Source organism: Diorhabda sublineata, chromosome 7 (genome assembly GCF_026230105.1).
Source record: "Diorhabda sublineata isolate icDioSubl1.1 chromosome 7, icDioSubl1.1, whole genome shotgun sequence".
Taxonomy (NCBI): domain Eukaryota; kingdom Metazoa; phylum Arthropoda; class Insecta; order Coleoptera; family Chrysomelidae; genus Diorhabda; species Diorhabda sublineata.
Window position 1 is genome coordinate 32670565 of NC_079480.1, and position 20633 is coordinate 32691197.

The window sequence follows — 20633 nt, forward strand, 5'->3', positions numbered from 1 at the left end:
ATGATTAAGTGACAAGCCGACAGATGATGATGACTGAAAAATATGTTAGCTCTGTAACTTGATAATAAATTTTTTGTATCATAACCACCCTCGTAAAACAGAAACTAAGCGTCTATAATAGATGAAATTTTACTTAGAGCTTTTCAAAGCATGTAAAAATATATTTTCCTACCGGGAAAGTCGGCTTTTCAGCCATACCTCGTATAATGCCACTAATGATTGACCTTGAATTAGTTACATACATTTTCCGCCATATATCTTAAATTTAAATGACCTTGAGTGTTTTAAGACGCGAACATAAAATGTTATAAAACTTCAGAAAGGACATTCAGAACGCTATGATGAAGATCTTCATAAATTTGAGTTTGTCTTTAAATCTAGGTGTTTCTCCCCGAAATTTTCGTATATTGTATAATAAAATGCATTCTAATGTAATCTCTATAGCTACCGAGAAGAAGATCAACAACTAAGAAGAAATAAGGAAGAAACGAAAAATGGTAGGATGTTCAATCTTCTCGCGCCCTAGGCATACCTCGGAATCAGATTCTTCTGCAAACTGTAAATTTATACTGTTTGAAAAATTATCGTAATATTATTATAATCGTTGCAACGATTTTAAACCGTTACGAAAATAAGCATTTAACTATTAAATTCTCAAAATAATGTTTATAAATTATGGTGGTTTGTTCAAGAAATTAAAATATTTGCGTACCTAGTTGGTAGTCACTCATCAAATATGACAATCTAATGGTAATAATGATTATTATTGTTGATGGACTGATTTGTTTCTGGTATTTATTACAAATCCAACTGTCTTATTACTCGAGATGATGACAGAAAGATGTTTAGATATGTTTTTTATTTCTATATACAAAAAAAATTACCTAGACTACTTATGCAGTTAGATTATTCTTCTTTTCCACGTAAATGGTCCTTTACTACTAGGAGTATATAGCTACAGAATAAACAAGAATGTTCTATAGGGGAAATGTGACTGAGTTGGTATATCGAACGAGTTGGCAAACTGGTATTTTCTCGGTTTTTAAAAATAGTCCAGTGATCACAGTACCTGACCAACGAAAATTAGTTATGTCTCTAATTTTCTGGATTTAGGTAGTCCAAAATTTTTAATTTTGCATATAACTCGAAATATATGCCGAAATTTTGGAAAAAGTGAAGGGATCAAAAATGTAGTATAAGAAATTTTCTACAAAAAAGGTTGTTTGTGATTTTTCCGTAAGAGCAGTCATTACTTTGTGAAATACGCATAAACATCGGGGTCGTATCTTACTAAGAAGTTATCGCGCCGCATAAAGTCTGAGGGAATTTAAGCCCCCGGCTGAAGAACAAACTGCTGTATCTCCTCGAAAACTCAACATATCAAGACGATAGGAAGTGTATTTTACTCGTTAAAGTCTCTACTTTTCAACTGCATCTGCAAAAAATTCAGACTTTTGAAATTTTCTAGGAAAACAACACGAACGGGATTGTTTTTTGCTGGTTGCCTAAGTGAACTTAAAACACATGTGTCTGTGACTTTGTTACACCCAGCAGCGAATCCTTGCTTGAGGTCGTCAATTATACGATTAACTTATATAATATATGAAATTGTACCTCTTTTAATAGTTGACAAGTTTGGTTACTCGTTGAATTTGTAGCTGAGTTGTCGAGCTTCAATTTCCTCCCCAAATAAGTTTGTAAGTAATAAGTCCTCCCCTTCTGTTTCCTATCAAAAATTTGAAAACTCGCCAAGATCTCCAAAACGACATTTTTTTCTTGAATCTCTTTGCGATTTTCGAGGATGTGGATAGCTTACCTCTTTCTATTGGGAGAGTTTCTTCAATACATCAGCCGAAGATTCTACGGATGTGAAGGGCACCGTCGGAGCAAAACAGACAGACGACAAAAGACATCTTATTAGTGCACGTTTTAACGTTAATTGTTGAATGAATATTTTGAAAAAAAAAAATAGTTAAAGTGGCATAAAAGGAACCTAATGGGAGTGCTCCAAGGTAAAAAATTAATTGTGTTTCTTTTTTAGTACGTAAGAATTGTTTTTATGTTTTGATCGCGATTTTCTTCGATAAATATGAGACTGAAGGAGACTTTCTCGATGAGTCTGATGTAAATATTCATGGCGTGTGTAGCCCATAGTCTCAAGTCGTGAAATAAGGCTTTACAATAAAATGTGGTTAGGATAGCAGTTTAGTTGAGTGAACAGACATGATTGAGAACAAGGAGCTGCTATATATTTATAATTTAATGATGGATTATAAAATGTTAAACCGTGATCTAGATAAGCCACCTAAATTTGACTCCGTAAAATTTATCAGCAAATAAGAATTGTGCGCCCTCAGAGATCTTAAAAATGATTTTTTGTAACTGCCAAAAAGGTTGTAGTAAGTTGTGTACTTGCAAGAAAGCTGGACTGCTATGTAGAAGCCTGTGCGGGTCGTGTTTACAAAATTCATGCGCCAATCTGATTCCTGCTGACTTGGGGGAAAAAGAATTTTTTTGACGGAGAGACCAGTCCTGCGAGCGAAGACAGGGAACACACCCTGACGAGCACGGAATTCGTCTTTGAAGAAATGCTCGAGAGTGAATTCTTTCATTCGATTTTTTATATTTTTTCTATTTTTGATAAATGTTTAAATAAAGTTCTCACAAGAATAGCGTTTTTAAGGATTATCCCTGTCTCACACTTAAGTTTAGAGTACTTACAACAATCAAGAATTTAAAAGAGTATTTCTGGCATTTTAGTGTTTTTTGTAGGTTAGGAAAAATCATATTTGAGCTTCTTACAATGTAATTTCCTGCTCGGCATTTTTTATCAGAAATTTATCTCCAAATTTCAAGTGTTTTTTGAGTTATCTGCAAAAAATTCACTGTTGAAAAAATCCAGTAACACGAAATTCGGTTTTTGTAGAGGAAATTTTGAGATAAGGAAAAAATCTCAAGTAATTTTTTTATAGGAAATTTTTTTGAACAATTTTTTTCAAAATTCGGCATAGATAGTATATCACTTAGCGGTCAAAATTTTGATATCAACTTTTACCGTAGGTATCGATAGAAAACCCCCTAGAACTACCTAAATTCAGAAAATCAGGGACATAGCTAATTTTCGTGGGTTTGGCTCTAATTGGGCCGTACTGTACTAAAAGTTTGCGGTCCAATTAACCTTTTTTTCATTTTATCTATCGTGTCTAATGTGTTTGTATATATAGAAACAAAGATATTTGTTAAAATATTGGATTTTTGAATGTAAGAAATTATTTTTTGCCATTATAGCTTGCCGTAAAACATAAACCTCCTACTATTTTTTTAATTTCTATCAAACGTAAATCGATTTTATGAGCCCAAGCCTTAAAATTCTATATTATAACCTTTGCTATGTAGTGTTGTGGTTTTGAATAAATCGGTCTTATTTTTAAATAAGGGTTTTCGAGCTAGTTGGCATCATTTGCCGACTCGCCCTTATTTAACAAATTAATTATTTGGTTTGTTGTTGTAGATTTAAGTGAAAGTTGTTGAAAAATACCAACGAAAATTGTTTTCAATGGGACGAAGATAACTTGAAAGTAGAAATAAATCTGGTTGCTAGCATCCAAAACTTACTTTGTTCCTTTTGGCACATTAAAACAACGCTGCTAGGAAACAAATTAATTTTCTGTAGGAGCAAAAAAAACTATTTGGGCGGGAAAAAACCAGCCAGAAAAACATGGAAACTAGGTTGTTTTGATTTAGGACTCTAGAGGTACGCAAACTTGCATATCAAATGGTGGTCCAGAATATTAAACACTTGTTTAATTCTCAGAAGAAGATGGAGGGCTGGGATTGATTAAAGGGATTTACGAAGCGCAATCCTACTATTTCACATAAATGACCAGAGTCAACCTCTTCTGTTAGAGCACGAGCGTTTAATTGAGCACAAATAGATTATTTTGATCAGTTGAAAAGACCTCTGGAGCAAGTTTATTATAACTAGGACAAAAATTTCGAACAACATGAATGAAAGTGGCCTTACTACAGCTGCTTCAAAAAATTGTAAGGTTTATGGTACCAAAGGAAAAAAACAAGTTGGGGTATTTAGGAACGTGGACAGTATTTGTGCAATGAATGCTTCCAGGTCTTACTTACCGCCATGTTTCATATTCCCTCGCAAAAACATGAAGAATTAATTATTGGAAGATTCTTCTCCTGGTTCAAATGATTTTCTTCAGATGAACAGCTTCTGGCTTAATTTTTTGCGTGAAATGTGAAACTTACAGAAACCCAAAAAGTGTTGCTGGTGTTAGATGGTCCACAAATCGGAAAAAGCCCAGGTTTATGCAAAAAGTCAAGGCATTGTCTTATTTTGCCTACGATGGCACTGTACCCACATGGTACAACCATTAGATGCCACATTCTTTGGGCCACTGTTGACCTACTACAATCAAGAAATTACTAGCTGGTTGAAACAGAATCCTGGCGGGGTAGTTACTCATTTTCAGGTAGGGGATATAATATTATTATATATTTAATAAAGACATTTTTCCGGATTGCGTGTTTGAGCCTACGGAAATCACCAACTTTGGGTATGATCAAACTATCGAAGAACCGAATGGTATTGAGGAAAAGTTGGGAGAAGAAGAACCGAATAGTAACGAGAAAACGACTGAAGAGGAAAGCAAAGCAAATAAACGTAAATTCCAATACAGGAAATAATTCGTAGGTGGCGAGATTATCTGGCATACAAAATAAAAAATTACATAAAGAAATAGATGAAAAAACAAAAAAATTACTAGCAGCATTTTGCTTAATCTTGCCATCACAAATCTCACATTTACAAAAAGCTGATACGAGCTTCTTCTTCCAGTGCCTGCTTCATTCTAATAAAGGTTGGCAATCATCTTTTGGGATTCCTCTAAGGTTTTCCAATCATGAAAATCTTTTTCTAAACAGGCCGCGTCTTCCGCTTCTATGGTCAGCTATAACAAGGCAAAGTAGGAAGCTTCCCTTCTCTTTTTAATGGTTAATAGTTCTCGTTCTCTGTTCATTCGTCTTAGTATCTCGTCGTTGGTCACCGGACCCGTCCATGGTATTTTAAGGATCCGTCTAAATAGCCACACTTCAAAAGCTTCCACCTTACGCATGCTGGAGACATTCAAAGTCCAGCGAGCAACAAACGAAAACGCAAAAATCTTTCTAAATATGTCGTTTTTAAAAATGAGAACTGCTGAAAAAATGCTAGTTAGCAAGAAAGGATGCAAACCAGTCAAATCTTTAATCTGGTACAATTGCGAGAAGGTTAATAACAACCAAGCAAGATCAATCAGAGACAGAGATCAGTGAGGATGAAGATGATACAATCTGCATCTTCTGCATATCGCTCCGAACCAAATGGAAAGTTGCTTCATTGCTTGTCAATAATAGTCCCACTGCGAATATGCCGATTGCCTTTCCAAAACGAAGTGAACTTAGTATTCAGTAGCACCCTACTTTGTCACTTGCTTTTTGTTTATCAATAATATTTGTGCTTTTTATATTTTTAAGTTTGGTTAAGTTCAGATTTGCGAATTAATAGTTGTACCTAACTCTACTTGGGTTGTGTATTCCATCTTACACGAAATATTCAGTCCGAGATGGAATACCCCAAGTAATTTTTTTAAAAAATTTACTTAACCTAAAAGCACAGTTATGGTACTATTAATTTAATTTAACTATTAATTCAACAACCAAATATTAGCCCGAAAAAAATAAATACGAGATGTATGCCAACGCGGGCACATCTAGAGAATTTCCGATAATTTGATTGGATAGTTATTGAACATTGACGGGAAAAGTGTATGAAGCTGAAGCGAGATTACGTTGAACAATAAATATATTTTTTTAACAAAACTTTTGCAGAAGACAGTTATGCAAGGAACAATCAATATTTCATAAATACTCACGGCACTCATACCAAATTAACAAATGAAAAATAATGTTTACTCCCCGTATAAAATTCGGTAAACATCTAACAAACCGTCAGTCTACGTACATCTCAGTAAATCTCGATTGTTTACCAATGAAAACATCGAATCGGAATGTCGGAAGGCGTATGTACACAATTTCTTTGGAAATATTCCTACTACACAGTCTGCGATACGCAGTGGCGTGGTCAGATTAATCTAATTCATAAATTTCTTTATATAAATATAGTAGATTATCCGAAGTACAATTATACATTGCGTCAAGTTTTGTCATCATGTGGTTTCAAAAACAAAAAGTTCTAATAGACGAATGGGGTACAAAAAGCGCTCAGTTCGCGTCTGGTATCCTGTTTAAACCAAACTCCTTCACAGGCAGGTACATTTTACTCGTCTATTTACGTTTCATAATTTAATATTAGGTTGTAGTAAGGTATATATATATAAAGTTGGACTACAATTAACTGCAACTGTCTAAACGACGGCGTATTATGCGTATTTTATCGAATACTTTCTCGCATAAAATATAAAGTATTTATAAAAATAAGAAATTTATAAAATGAGGTAACTACGCCTATGGTGGATCAAACAAAATTGTCGGCAAGGGTTTTTATAATCTGCAATTGATATTGATATAATTCTGGAACCATCCCCGTATATAACATAGAATTTTTATAGTGTTATATGGGCTTTAGAGAAAAATGTATTGGAAACAATTCGTATATCCAATAAAACGTTTTCTTTTATTCTACTTTATGACACCCGTAGATAATTTACCATAATACTGAAGGTGCCCATTCATGTGACGCCCAAAAATAGTGTAGGCCCGGCCTTGATTCTAATGGTTTGTTAAGAAACGCCTCTTTCGAAATCTAGAATCGTATATTAATATTCTGATATAACCGGTTGGAATTTGATATTTAGAAGGAGATAGAAATATTAGTAAATCGGAGGAAGTTTCTAATCTAATCAAGTTACTGTTTGCGGAACGACCACAATTTTATTATATTATCGACAAAAATCGTACAAAATAAGTTGCCAAAAAAAATATAATTTGCTTAGAATTTCAATTAAAAGTATAAAAAACTGTATCTGCCCTACCATTCGTAAACGAAACAACAATAATTTGTTTAACCAAACTGTAGCCCAAACAACGAGCAATTACTTTTAACATCTCCACAAATTTTCCAAAAATGTTCATTTAATTTGTTCGAGAAGAAACTTCAAGTTCTCGTAAGTCTTTTTCATATAATGGACAACCGATACTGATTAAGTTAGGTTAGGTTAGGTTAAGTTAGGACATTTGTTTCCGTTGTATACCAACACTGCTTTTAAGCTAGTTTTTGAGGAGTTGATGAACAATCTCCAGTGACTTGAATTCATCACTACAGGAATGTTATTACAGTGGACTAAATCATCTGTTTTAGAAAAATAAAGTTTCGATATAGGTGAAATTAAATTACAGTCGTTTAATCTGGACCACAGAAGCTTAGTTTGTTTTTTAGACAAATACTGAATCGTTAAAATTACTTTGTATCAATAAATGCGGTTCTTTTGAAAGTTAAAGATTCATAATTCTTGAGATACCTTATCGGGTTGACTAAGAAGAAATTCCGAACTAGAAACAAAATCCTGACTTTCTGCTTGATTTGTAGGCTTTGGCACAGGGAATTCGGCAAAATGTAGGATTAGTCTGTTTGTTTTATGACAAGTTTTGGTGCTGTGTGTGTATGGACTTTGTTGTGGAGCCTTTTGTTTGAATCAAACAAAAATTTTCTGGTTCCGTCCAAATCGTTGGTATACGAAAAAGCAAATGTCTAGATTGTTGTTCAGCCCAACTTAATAGGAGTTTCATAAACGTTAAACAACATATATGTGGAACGCAGGATTTATGTTGGTGGGCGGATGTAATTTGGGCGCTAAAGGATTAATGTACTTTTTACAACATGTAAACTAGGCGCCAAGACCGAAGGGTCATTTTAATCTTATGTGTATTTTGGGCGCTAACCGACTGAAGTACATGATTTATGAAATACAGTTATTTATTAAATCACCGACATTTATAATAAAATATATTTTTGTATTTTTAGATTTTCCTATAAGAGAAATGACCTATTATCACTTAAGGTCTGAAAAAATTAACCGTTAGAGGGGGCTACTTTTCACTTTTTTTAAATGAAAAATCTTCCCTTAATAAAGTTTCCTCACAACATTTTTGTAACACTCTACAGAATAAAGTAAACTTTATATTTCTTTATATTTTTATTTAGTACATATAAAATAAGAGATTTACATAACCTAACCTACTTAAAAATCTATCAACTTTCCCTCTATTGGGTTATTTTATGACTCGACCTACCTGCACTTCTTAGCGCAAAAAAATACATGTCGGATTATCTACCCTTCTTGGTCAGACAGGTGAAGAAGGATGGTTAGCGCCCAAATTACACCCGCCGATGTTGGTGGCACACAAGAAAATTAGAATGGTCTAAATAGCACTAATGCCGTAAATTTACGCGGAATTTACGTGAATGAGGTTAAAAAACAATCTATAGCTGTCACGAAAAAAGTGGATGTGACTGAAAAAAAAATGATGGTACATTCAAAGAAAAATTATCACAAAGTTCCCTGTGACAAAAACAGTATTAATCAATGCATATACAGTTAATGTAGAGAGAAAGTAAAATATTGTCAAAAAACTGTTACAATTTGTAGACAAAAGCTTGCAAAAAATGAAAAACAAACATAAGAATAACTGAATAAACAAATGAAAACCACAATAAGTAAGAAAATTATAGGTAATAGTTAGTATTTAAGCCCATAGCAAAATTAAACCAGTATGCAGCATGCGCGGACTTAAATATTATTATTAGAATAGAAATGCTTCAGAGAGTAGAAGGCACTTTCCAGTAAATATGTCATTAAATTATTGCGAAATGCACGAAAAGAAGTTATCGATTTGATTTCAATTGGCAAGTGATTGTGCATTTTTGTGGATTGTAAAATATTGAGCTCTCAACTTATTCTGAATCTTCTTCTTCTTTTAATGCTTATCCATTAATGGATGTTCGCGACCACATTTTTCATGGCTTCTCTATCTCTAGCGGTATGGATCAATGTCTGAATATCTTGTATACCCGTCCACTGCCTCACGTTCCGTAACCATGACATCCTCTTCCGTCCCAATCCTCTCTTACCTTCAATCTTGCCCTCGACTATCAGCTGAAGGAATTAATATTTATGGCGTCGCATTATATGGCCAAGATATGCAATCTTTCGTTTCTTCACGATGTTAAAGAGTTCACGGTCTTTATTGAGAATATCCTCATTCCTCACTTTGGCAGTCCATGGTATCTTCAGGATTCTACGATATACCCACATTTCAAATGCCTCTAATTTGTTGATGTTTTTCACCTTAAGGGTCCAACCCTCCATCCCATAAAGAAGCACTGACCAAACGTAGCACCGCACAAGTCTCAGTCTTATTCTGAATGTGGAGTGGATAGTCGTGCAACAAGCTTGCTTACTAATTAGGCAAACGGATTCGAAGATGAAGCAAGGAAGGAAGAGTCAGAATTTTCAATCTTCTAAAGAAGTCCCTGAATTGAGTAAATGTGCGACTCAGAGAATTGGAATAAACAAATTTATAAAAATGAGAAAGGATTTCTAGCAATCGGGTACGCTATCTGGTGGCTAAATTTAATATCAGAGTAGGTAGGTCGAACCGATTACAGTTGATTGCAAGTATACAAATATTTATGTGGAAATAATTATATTTTTAATTTTATCACTTGATTATATATTATTTCAAGTAAAAATTAATAACAATTAAGTAGTATCTAAAAATTATGGTTATGGAATTCCCAGCAAGGAAAAATAAGTCAAGTGTGTTGTTATGTTTTTGATGGTAAAAGCGAATCTTGTCGTGATGAATAAAAGTTTTTACATTTTCCACCTTTCAACATTTTGTTTTTAGAATAAACAAATTTGGTGAGAAAGAAATGATTGATAGACGTATAGTCGAAAATCGGAAAAAGTTTTAACTAGCTCTCAGAGAGAGTTTACTTCATTTTATTATCTAACGATGATTTTTCACCACCACTTAAGTGATTTAAACATTTTTTCTTGTACCTACTTATAAATTGTTCAATCAATAAATTTATTTTTGCATCTATTATTTTTAGTCTAGATATTAAACTCGCTCTTACCTAAAAAAAAGAGTGTTCCCACTCAGAATCTTCCTTTACGATCATCATTAATTTCTTTAAAGAGTTTAATCTTAATGAGAAACAAGACTTTGAACAGGAGGAAACAAGCAAATTCCTTGTAACGAAATTTTCATTTTATTTTTTCAAATTATAAGAAAATTATTATTTTATAGAAATATTTTTAGATACTATCTTCAAACTGGAAAAGAGAGTTGGACTAAACTCGGACTAAACAGCAAGGCTCACTGCTTTAAGAGACTTAAAATTCTGACTCTTTCTTCCTTATTTATCTTTGAATTCCTTTGCCTAATTCGTAAGCTTCTCCAATTTCAGAAAAATCGTTGCACGACTAGGGACGCGGAGCACGACCTGTACTTATCTACTACACGTTCAGAATTATTTAAGGGCTCAATATTTTACAATGCAAAAAACTGCACAATCACTTGGCAATTGAAATTGAATCGATATCATCTTTTTCCGAATTCTGCAATAATTTGAGGACATATTTACTTATAATAATATTTAATTCCGGGCATGTTACATCTCTCTCTTCTAAGATAAGATACGTAATATATTTAAGCCGAATACATAGATTTTTGTATTATTTATCATGGTATATTGTATGAAATTTTATAAAATAATATTGTTTTAAAATTTTTCAACAAAAATATTTAGTAGTCGTGGATAAAGTGTAGTATTCTACTACACTCGTGAATAAAATACCATTAACACTGTTAGCTGTCATTAGAAGTGTCATTTTTAATGGAAGTTTTACAAAATACAAAAACTAGTTTTAAACACCTAGTATGAGAATAATTCTCAATGAATAATTAATTAATAAATTTTCACAATATGAAAAATAAAAACAAATACGATAAAATTTGTTATTGAACTTCCAGGAGATTTTCTCAGTTTATATATTTGTGACTGAACTAACCACTAAATACATAAGTGAATCAAATTAAACCAAAAAGTTGCCTATGAAATTATTTGTATTTCAAAAACGATTAAAATGCAGATTCAAATATTTCTTTGTTCGAAGTAGTTTCAGCGATTATTTCGTAATAAGTAGAGAGAAAGTTAACGTATTATATGATACATCGATAAATATTTTAACGTATATTTCTGTTGGTTAGACATACGAGATTACTTGTTACAGATGTATGCGAAAGGACAAAAAAAATAACCAAGGTCTTAAAGCACCATAAATATGTGTGACGCAATGAAAAAACCACAGTGCCCTTTATTAACTTAACGAAATAGTTATTTTTGTATTAAGTTTGTAAAATAATCGTTCTCTTAATGGCATATGAGATTGTTTAATTATTCGCCGAAACCGCAGGTCTAGACTAAAAATTCTCTCAAATGTGCCACAAAAACAAAAAACAAAATTTTTGTATAACTATTTAAAAATTTTCAAATTAGCAACAACTAGGAATTAAAAAAATTAGAGAGAGTCTTACCACAATAATTTTCAAATTGAAAATATTGATTGAATAAACTACGCTTGCTGAAAATTTGAAAAATACTACTAAATACGGAAAAATTATGGAGTTTCAATAAAACAATAAAGAAAACGAGGTTTCTAGGATTGTTCAACTTTTACCGTAATTTGTTTGATCCACAATCTAATACAGATTCATTGCAATGTGATTATTTTTCATCCTGTTCACGTTTGAAGTAAATCGATGTTATTGACAAAGAAATAATAATTTTTGTTTCATTGATCGAATCTAAACATTTTCAAATTAATAACAATGAGAAATTAAAAATAAAAATTAGAGATATTCGCGAATTATTCAATTCTTTCCACAATAATTTTTTGTTTCAAATTGAAAATATAGATTGAATGAACTACAGTGGTTAAAAATTTGAAAAATACTACTACTTACGTAAAACTTATAGAGCCTCAATAAAACAATAAAGAAAACGAGGTTTCTGAAAATGTTTACCTTTACCCAAACACCTAAATTATTCTTCAAGTGTTTTCAACCTTCCAAATATCGCATCCGGCTCGAAAGACCAGTCAGTGTCAATGTAGTAATAATATACAGTATGTTCAATAACATTATCACTAGTGATTTGATAAACTCTAGTTAAATAATAGGGGTCAATCTATGGTTTTTGGCTCAGTGAACATGAATTTGAAGTTTGCGGGTAAAAATTTAACCCGGGACTTTTACCGTAATTTGTTTGATCCACAATCTAATACAGATTCATTGCAATGTGATTATTTTTCATTAGAAAATTTCTATCAACCATATACAAATACTTCCGATGCAGTTTGACATGATTTTTTTGTTCCGATAAGTTATTACTCTTGAACGACAAAAATAAGTACATAAAACGTGACAGTAGCTGGAAATCTGTCTCACTAGAAGAAGCATTCATAGAAAATAGTTTAATAAGAAAAAAAATTGAGACTTTCAACAAAAGCAACATGGAACATCTTCGGGAATTTATGTTGGAAGTAATTGTTCAAATTTTACTATAAATTATTATTCCAATAAATAAAATTGTTTTATAATGAATAATCAATTAATAAGTGACTATTGTAAAACTAAATATTTCATTTATAATTATTTAACGAATTATTTTGGTAGTAAAAAAGTCAAAATTTACATATCAATGCAGATATTTTCATCACAAATTGTATACCCTTCCTATTTTTGTTTCATTGTTCGAATCTAAAGATTTTCAAATTAATAACAATGAGAAACTAAAAAAAACTAGAGATATTCACGAATTATTCAAAAATTTAAAAAATACTACTAAATACGGAAAAATTATAGAGCTTCAATAAAACAAAAATGAAAATGATGTTTCTAGAATTGTTCAACTTTTACAGTAATTTGTTTGATCCACAATCTAATACAGATTTATTGCTTGCAATGTGACTATTTTTCATCCAGTTTACGTTTGAAGTAATAATTTTTGTTTTATTGATCAAATCTAAACATTTCCAAATTAGTAACAATTAGAAACTAAAAAAAAAAAATAGAGAAATTCGTGAATTTTTCAATTAAATTTTTTGAAAACTCTTTCTAGAATAATTTTGTTTTTCAAATTGAAAATATTGATTAAATAAACTACAACGAGGTTTCTGGGATTGTTCAGCTTTTATCGTAATTTGTTTGATCCACAATCTAATACAGATTTATTGCTATGTGACTATTTTCTATTAGAAAACTCGCATAATCATATATTAGTTATTAGCGTGGAAAGATATTTACTAGTTTATCAACAAGAAATTTGTGGAGTAATTTTTGAAGTTGGTTATATTGTATTTACCACTAAAATTTCAGATATTGTTCATGGTGATCTTCCTGCGTTAAAAGAGGGACACTTTACGATTATATTTGTCACATTGTAACAATCAATTAGTAATTAGTTTTATAAACTATCCTAATATATATTTATTTTTAGATTTCTTATTTCTTGCACCTTTTAAATATTAATGCTTCTAAATGTTTCCGATTTTAGTTCTCTTTTATTTTGAAATTGGGTTTTCTTAATAATTTCTTAAATGAAAAATAAATATTGACGTTTCGATTAATTTCAAGTCTTTATCAAAATATATTAATATATTGACAATTTGCGTATTTAGATCAATCAATAGAATCATGAATTACAAAATAAGAATAAAATCGAAATAGAACTTTGTTCTAATGAAAAAAATTAATTTTTCCTTAGTCTTTACGTCCCAAATATGTAGCAGTAATTGATTAAATTATTTGTAGTTTTATTAGAATGTACAAAATAGAACTATAAATTTTACTTAAATTATTTAGGTCTTTTTTATCATTTATAGAATGTAAATCATTTTTAAAAATTCTCTTTTTCGTGTATTAGATTCCGTTTCAAGAATTTTTGAATCTTTATAATTGAATTTATGTTTTTTTTTTGATATATCATGATGACCTTTTAGTCTATTTTATAAATACTGAGATGTCTGCCCTATGTATATATCGAAATTGTTAAAATTTTTTGTTAAAAACAAGAATTACATAGATTTTTTTCTCAAATATTTATTTTCCAATAATGTACAAACATTTATTATAAGAAAAGTGTAAAGAAAAAAAACTTTTAATGCGCGGGTTCTTTACAAAAAGGATGCTGAAAAATTTAAAAAGTAGAAGAAAAATATTCGGCTTTGGATCAATACTCACTCGAAGTACTATCGTTTTAATGAAGGAAATGGCGAATTTTCCAGAAAAAATAAAAGAAAACTAATAATCCGGCGCCGTTATAGAAAAATGCGACTACGACGCATATAAAAAAGTGCATCTTAAAAATCATTAAAGTGTACATAGTTCCCAAAAACCGAGCTACGTTTCCCCTCCGATCCCTTTCTTCCCCTCTAAAATCTGTTTATCTCTATTGTTTGAGTTTCTAGGAGAAATAGAACTTATTTAGAACACATTAGAGTCAACAGGTTAGAAACTGTTTTCCTTTCATAAGGCCGTTGCGCTCTAATATTGATCGGACGGCGATTATTAGAAGAAACATAAGTGTACATAATACATTGTCTACTTACCGACTATATGAACCATGTTTTTTGTCCATCTTTGCAACTCTCTTCTAATGTTCCTTCTTTGTTGAATACATCTCGAAAAAGAACAATCCGCCATTTTTCACAGGCGGCAAGTTTGTCACATTGCTCTCAACAATATTACCCATCGCATCAAATTATTCATTACACACAATTTTAAGAGGTTGTTTCGGTGCCCGCACTCATTTAAAAAAAAAATAATTTGTGTATAAAATCTCAAGTCACTAAAAATGTTCGTTCAATTAATCACACTTAACCACAGTTTGAAAAAAGTTTAAAAAACTCAACACTCAAAAAACTGATATTCGTAAAGACGGTGTAGTTTTCTCGCCATGATTTTTTTCCTCTTAATCTGAAAAGAAATAAAATCCAAAAGTTTGTTTTTGTAAAACTGACACACTGAAATTACAATTGGGAAAGTATATTTTGAACAAACACGTACACATCAAAAACCGGCTTAATTCGGTTCAATGTTGAAAATTACATATTGGCGGGCTCGTATTTTAAATTGTTGCTAAAGTAAATTCGTTTTTGATGAAGTTGTATGAATGGTGGCGGCATCACAACTGTAGTAACGTCATAGTGAGTGCAACAAGTGCTAGCGACGCCACACGGCACTTGCATGCACTTGCATTTTCCCTTCCCCACGCCAGCTAGATCGCCGTCGTGCATCCCTATTATCTATCGTCTCCTTCTTGCGTTTGCCGGGTGTATATACCTTGGTTTGTCTTTGGAAATACTCCTGCCATAGCCGCAGTACACTAGTGGTCCAAAGGTAACCGTTTAAAAAATTTTATAGATATTTAAATCCAGTTATTGCCATAATATTGCAATAATATTGATGAAATCATCTATAAAACGAATTGAAACTTTATATATTCATCAACAATAAAAATAATAATAGAAAGCAAAGATATAATTGAAATAGATAGAAAATTTCGAAAAAAATACGATTTCTACGGTATTTGTCGTATCCAAAATTCTCTCCGCGACTTTGTTTAGAATTATAGTCGAGGTATTTACCTTTTTGGTGAAGTAACGAAATTTTAGTACAATGAAATAAAAAAATATTAAAATTTTTTCAGATATATCTGAGTTCGACTTTAATTCCTGAAATTTCAAGGAGATATGGCTCTAATGAATAATTTTACCACTTCAATTAACGTTTCATTTCAAAATGGCACTTTTCCCAGTTGCCTTAACACGTTGAGCTCTGATGCGATCCATAGGCCCGCAACTGAACTTTCCCCACAAACCATCCTATAGACCGCACGACATATTTTATTTCAAACCTCCTTCACGGCCAAGGAACCGTATTAAAATATATTTTACAGTAAGGTTGGACCGTCCTGGGTCTTTGGAACATCATGCTACACTTGGTTCATTTGATTTTGTTCTAGTTTTCATATTTTTTGTTTTCTTCGACATAATTGTTAATTTTGTATGAAAAACATGACGAAAAATATATTACAATATAAATATAAAATTGAAAAATTGTTATTGCAATCTGAATTATTTCTATTTTTCGCAAAACACTGATTACAATAATGCGGTTTTCCAAGACAAACACTGTCTTAGCGGTAAACTTTACTTCAGGCCCAGAAGACGCCTTGTGACCGCACACAAAAAACATCATACAAAAAAAATTTTGGGCCCAGAAAAAAGTTTATCAAATTAGATTGGGGCTCAACGTGTTAAGACGGCTATACCTCTGTATGAAGAAGGAGATAAAAATGAAAATTAAATTCATCCTGTATTGCGCTTAGATCAGTTTAAAAAAATTCAACTTATTCACTTCCTTGACAGTTTATTATGATCTTATTGAGTCGCATCTCCGATATGCTTTTCCCTTCTGGGGGGATTAAAAATTTTGATTCTTCCTCCCCTATTAATATTTGAATCCGTTTGCCTAATTCGTAAGCACGCTTTTCCAATTTCAAATCCACTTAAGAACGCGGAGCACGACCTTTACTTACCTACTCCACATTCATAATTAGTTGAGGGCTCAATATTTCACAATGCTAAAAAAATGCACAATCACTTGCCAATTCGAATCAAATCGAAATCATCTTTCGTCGCATTTCGTAATAATTTGAGGGCATATTTACTGGAAAGTGCCTTCTACTTTGTAAACGACTTCTAATAATAAATAATATTCAATTCCGGGCATGCGACTTACTGGTTTAAATTTGCTTATATACTTATATACTAACTATTACCTATAATTTTGTCACTTATTGTGATTTTCGTTTGTTTATTTAATTATTTTTATGTTTGATTTTTAGTTTTTACAAGCTTTTGTCTACAAATTGTAGCACTTTTTGACAATAAAGCATTTCTCTCTCTCTCTAAAATGCATCAAAGCGCTCGTCTGTATGTACAATCATCATCTTTTGACAGTCGGTTTTGAGTTCAATTCCAAGTATGTTTTTGCTAGTTTACATTCTTTCGTTTATTATTATAATTCCGATCAAATAGAGAAAATGTTTTCACTTTGTAAAACCCATCATTAAGAATTGTACAGAGTTGTACTTTGTATAACGAGCGAAGATAATTTCAGTAAAATTAAATGTAAGGATGAATTTGTTGATTCAAAGTTTTACTAATAAAAAATCGTTGGCAGAATAAGTAGTAAGACAATTTCCTGGAAGATTCTGGCTATCAAACCATGTTTCATATGAATAATAAGTTTACTACAAAACGATACTCCCGAATTTTTGTTATATATTCGTTTCTCCACTTTCTCCACATTCCATAACTGTTTACTTTTTATTAACTATTTTATATCGATATTCATGTTTTTTTAAGAATCTTTCCAATCGTACTGGACATATCTCAATGTTATGTTTCCTTTTCAGTTTTGCAAGAATACCTTTGGCATTATGTTTGATGCGAACATACTGAAGATTCTTTCGCATATTGGAATTAACCTAATAGGTTTGATTTTCAAGAAAATTCCTGAAACATTCCCATTTAGTCACATTGGCTCACTTTGCTTTGTAATTTTGTAGAGTCTATTCTGAGAAGTATTTGTGAAAAACATTGTTTCCATCTCTTTTGGACATTCCTCATCTATAAAGTCAGTAAAAACAGTTGTAATCACTTTTCAAGCATCTGTTTGCTCTAAACTCTAGTAGTACATTTACCAAATCTGTAAATCAATTTGTTGATGGTTAATCTTGAAGCAAACATTCGAATGGTGACAAACAAGACGCTGTCCATCCGAGAAAAACAACAAATTATTGATAATTTTGTTTATATTAGTCAGTCTGGATCAGAAGGTGACAATGCAAAGAATCTGATATTCAGACGACGGCTATAAGAAAATTGAAAATGACACTAATGGAACAAAATCAGTTTTTACTTATACTGGTGAAGATGGATTGGTTACATGAGTCTGATCCCACTGATCACACATAAACCAAGAAAACTTTCGGAAGACCCAGTGGATTGTTTTCATATGAGTATGACAAATGAAATTGTTGAACAAGTAGTTGGATTTACAAATTCTGAAGGGATTCGCGTCTTATTGGACAAAACATGGAAATCATGTGATAAGATAGAAATATAAGCTTTCTTGGATGTATGTTTATGCTTCTGGTCGTTGGTATTACAACAAAACGAGCTATGAAGTTCTATGGAATCCTATTGATGTACCATCAATCTTTGAAGCGACAATGGAATAGATTCAAGTCTTTTTTGCGTTTCATAAGATTTGATAATAAGGAAACTAGATCTGGACTTCCTAAAAATAACAAGCAGCAATATAGCAGCAATCATTAGCTTAATTTCAAATGACTCCCTATGGGAACGATGAAAAAAGAATTGAAAGATTCATACCCAAAGTATTCCAACCACACAAAGATCGTGGAAACTTGCACTGAGAATATATTATTGAATACAACAGAATTGATGGTGGTGTGGATACGTTAGATCAGATGGTTCACGAATGTACGATAATAGCCCCAGAAGTATCTGACCTGACCTAGAGATGGAGGTAGTTACTTGAAAAATACCACTGTCTTGGAAAGTATACAGCATATGCTTCGAGTTTGAAGCCACCACGTTGCTAAGTATTTGTTTGGCAGACATTAGTTAATTTTTAAACATGGAAAAAATTTGTGTTAGTTCAACCAATATGAAAGCAGATTCTTCTCTGGGTGAGACTGCTCCTTCGTTATCAATAATAAAATATTGAGTAGTAGAGTTCAAAGGAGTCGTAGATCAGACTATTAACTGAAAATTTCCACATGATAAAGCTGTGCACAAGATGGGTGCCGCGTTTCCTCATAATGGAACAAAACCAGCGTCGTGAAAATGTTTCTATCGATTGTTTGGCAATAAAGCCGAATTTTTGCACTGTTTCATATCCATGGATAAAACTTGGGTACATCAATTCAATTTTGTAACAGAAGAGCGATCAAAACAGTGGACTGAAAATGGAGGAGCCGTTCGAAAAGAGGCAAAGACAACTTCATCTACAAGCAAAGTCATGGCGTTGGTTTCTTGGGATAATTTTTTTGAAAAAGGAAAAAACTATCAACGGCGAATATAATGCGAACTTATTGCAACGTTTAAGCGAAGAAATCAAGCAAAAACGGCCGCATTTGGCTAAGAAGAAAGGGTTGCTTCATTAAGACAATGCATCAGCTCACTTATCCGTTATTGCAATGGCCAAAATTGAAGAATTAAAGTTTGAATTCCTACATTATACACCCTATTGGCCAGATTTATCCCCCTAGGATTGATTTCTGTTCCCAATATTAAAAAAGTGGCACTGTAGTCAACGATTTTCTAACAATGAAGAAGAGACACCGGCAGTTAATGGCTATGTTAAATAGCTTGACGATTCTTATTATAGAACTTGATTTTTATCGACATCACAGTATTTTAGGTGAACTACAAGTCTTCTACCTTAACCATTAGGCTGTTCATCTTCCTTCAGGTGAACTAAGTGGTGTGTTAATCTCTGTTGGAAGAGCACCTGGATGACCAGAAACATCGATTATTACAGACCACGTTATTGAAAAATGTATTGGATTTGCTCAAATTATCGATAATTTAAAAGAAATCTTGGGTAAATCACTTCACATCCGAAACAAAAAAGTAATCAAAGCAATGGAATGGGAAGAGATAACTGGCTTCAAAGAAGGCAAAGACCGTTACATTTACAAGCAAGGTCATGGCGTCGTTTTTTTGAGATAATTTTCATTGAATATCTTGAAAAAGATAAAAATTATCAACGGCGAACTTATTGCAACGTTTGACTGAAAAAAACGACCGCACACATCCGTTGTTGCAATGACCAAAATTAATGAATTGAAGTTTGAATTGCTACCTCATCCACCCTATACATCAGATCTAGACTCTCTGTTCCCAGTTTGACAAAATGGCTGTTTTATGGATCTTGATGAGTCTTATTATGGAAAGAGTATCGAACTTATTGAACATCGCTGGGAAAAGTGTATGGCGCCAAAAGGAGATGACGATTTTTTCCAAAATTTTTGTGTTTTCTATATAAGGCCAAGTACTTCTGAGACCATGCACAAACTGTTGGCTTCTTGCATTTTTTATGAATATGTTTCATCGAACCGAACACTTTTTACAGTTTTTGATTTTTAGTGGAATATTAGGATGTTAGGATGAGAAAATTTGATAGAAAACAAAATCAGTTTGCTGGCATGTTCAGTCGACTGCGAATATACGCATTAAATTCCTGTAGATACATTTTTAATTTGGTAATTATCGAACGTAATAACTACCAGGTTAACATTCTTCATTACCTCTATTAATACTTTGTGAATAAAACGCGATCAAGGCGAAAAAGTAAAATAAAAATAATAAGCTTGGATTATTAGCAATTTATCTAGTTTTTCTAGCATTTATAGTTTTCACAATTAATTATCAAAATTCGAATATCTACAT

At 32.1% G+C, this 20633-nt stretch overlaps 1 protein-coding gene across 3 annotated transcripts in view; it reads right to left on the bottom strand.

Annotated features, from left to right (window-relative positions):
* LOC130446449 (mushroom body large-type Kenyon cell-specific protein 1) overlaps positions 1-20633 on the bottom strand; it is a 215139-nt gene that overhangs the window by 156505 nt on the left and 38001 nt on the right. For 2 of the 3 annotated variants that reach the window (XM_056782721.1, XM_056782719.1), the window contains exon 1: positions 14694-15298. In XM_056782721.1, the coding sequence (XP_056638699.1) occupies positions 14694-14787 (94 nt within the window). In that variant the 5' untranslated portion in view covers positions 14788-15298. Of the gene's footprint in view, positions 1-14693; positions 15299-20633 lie in introns of those variants that run through there. The other variant, XM_056782720.1, reaches the window with a different exon arrangement.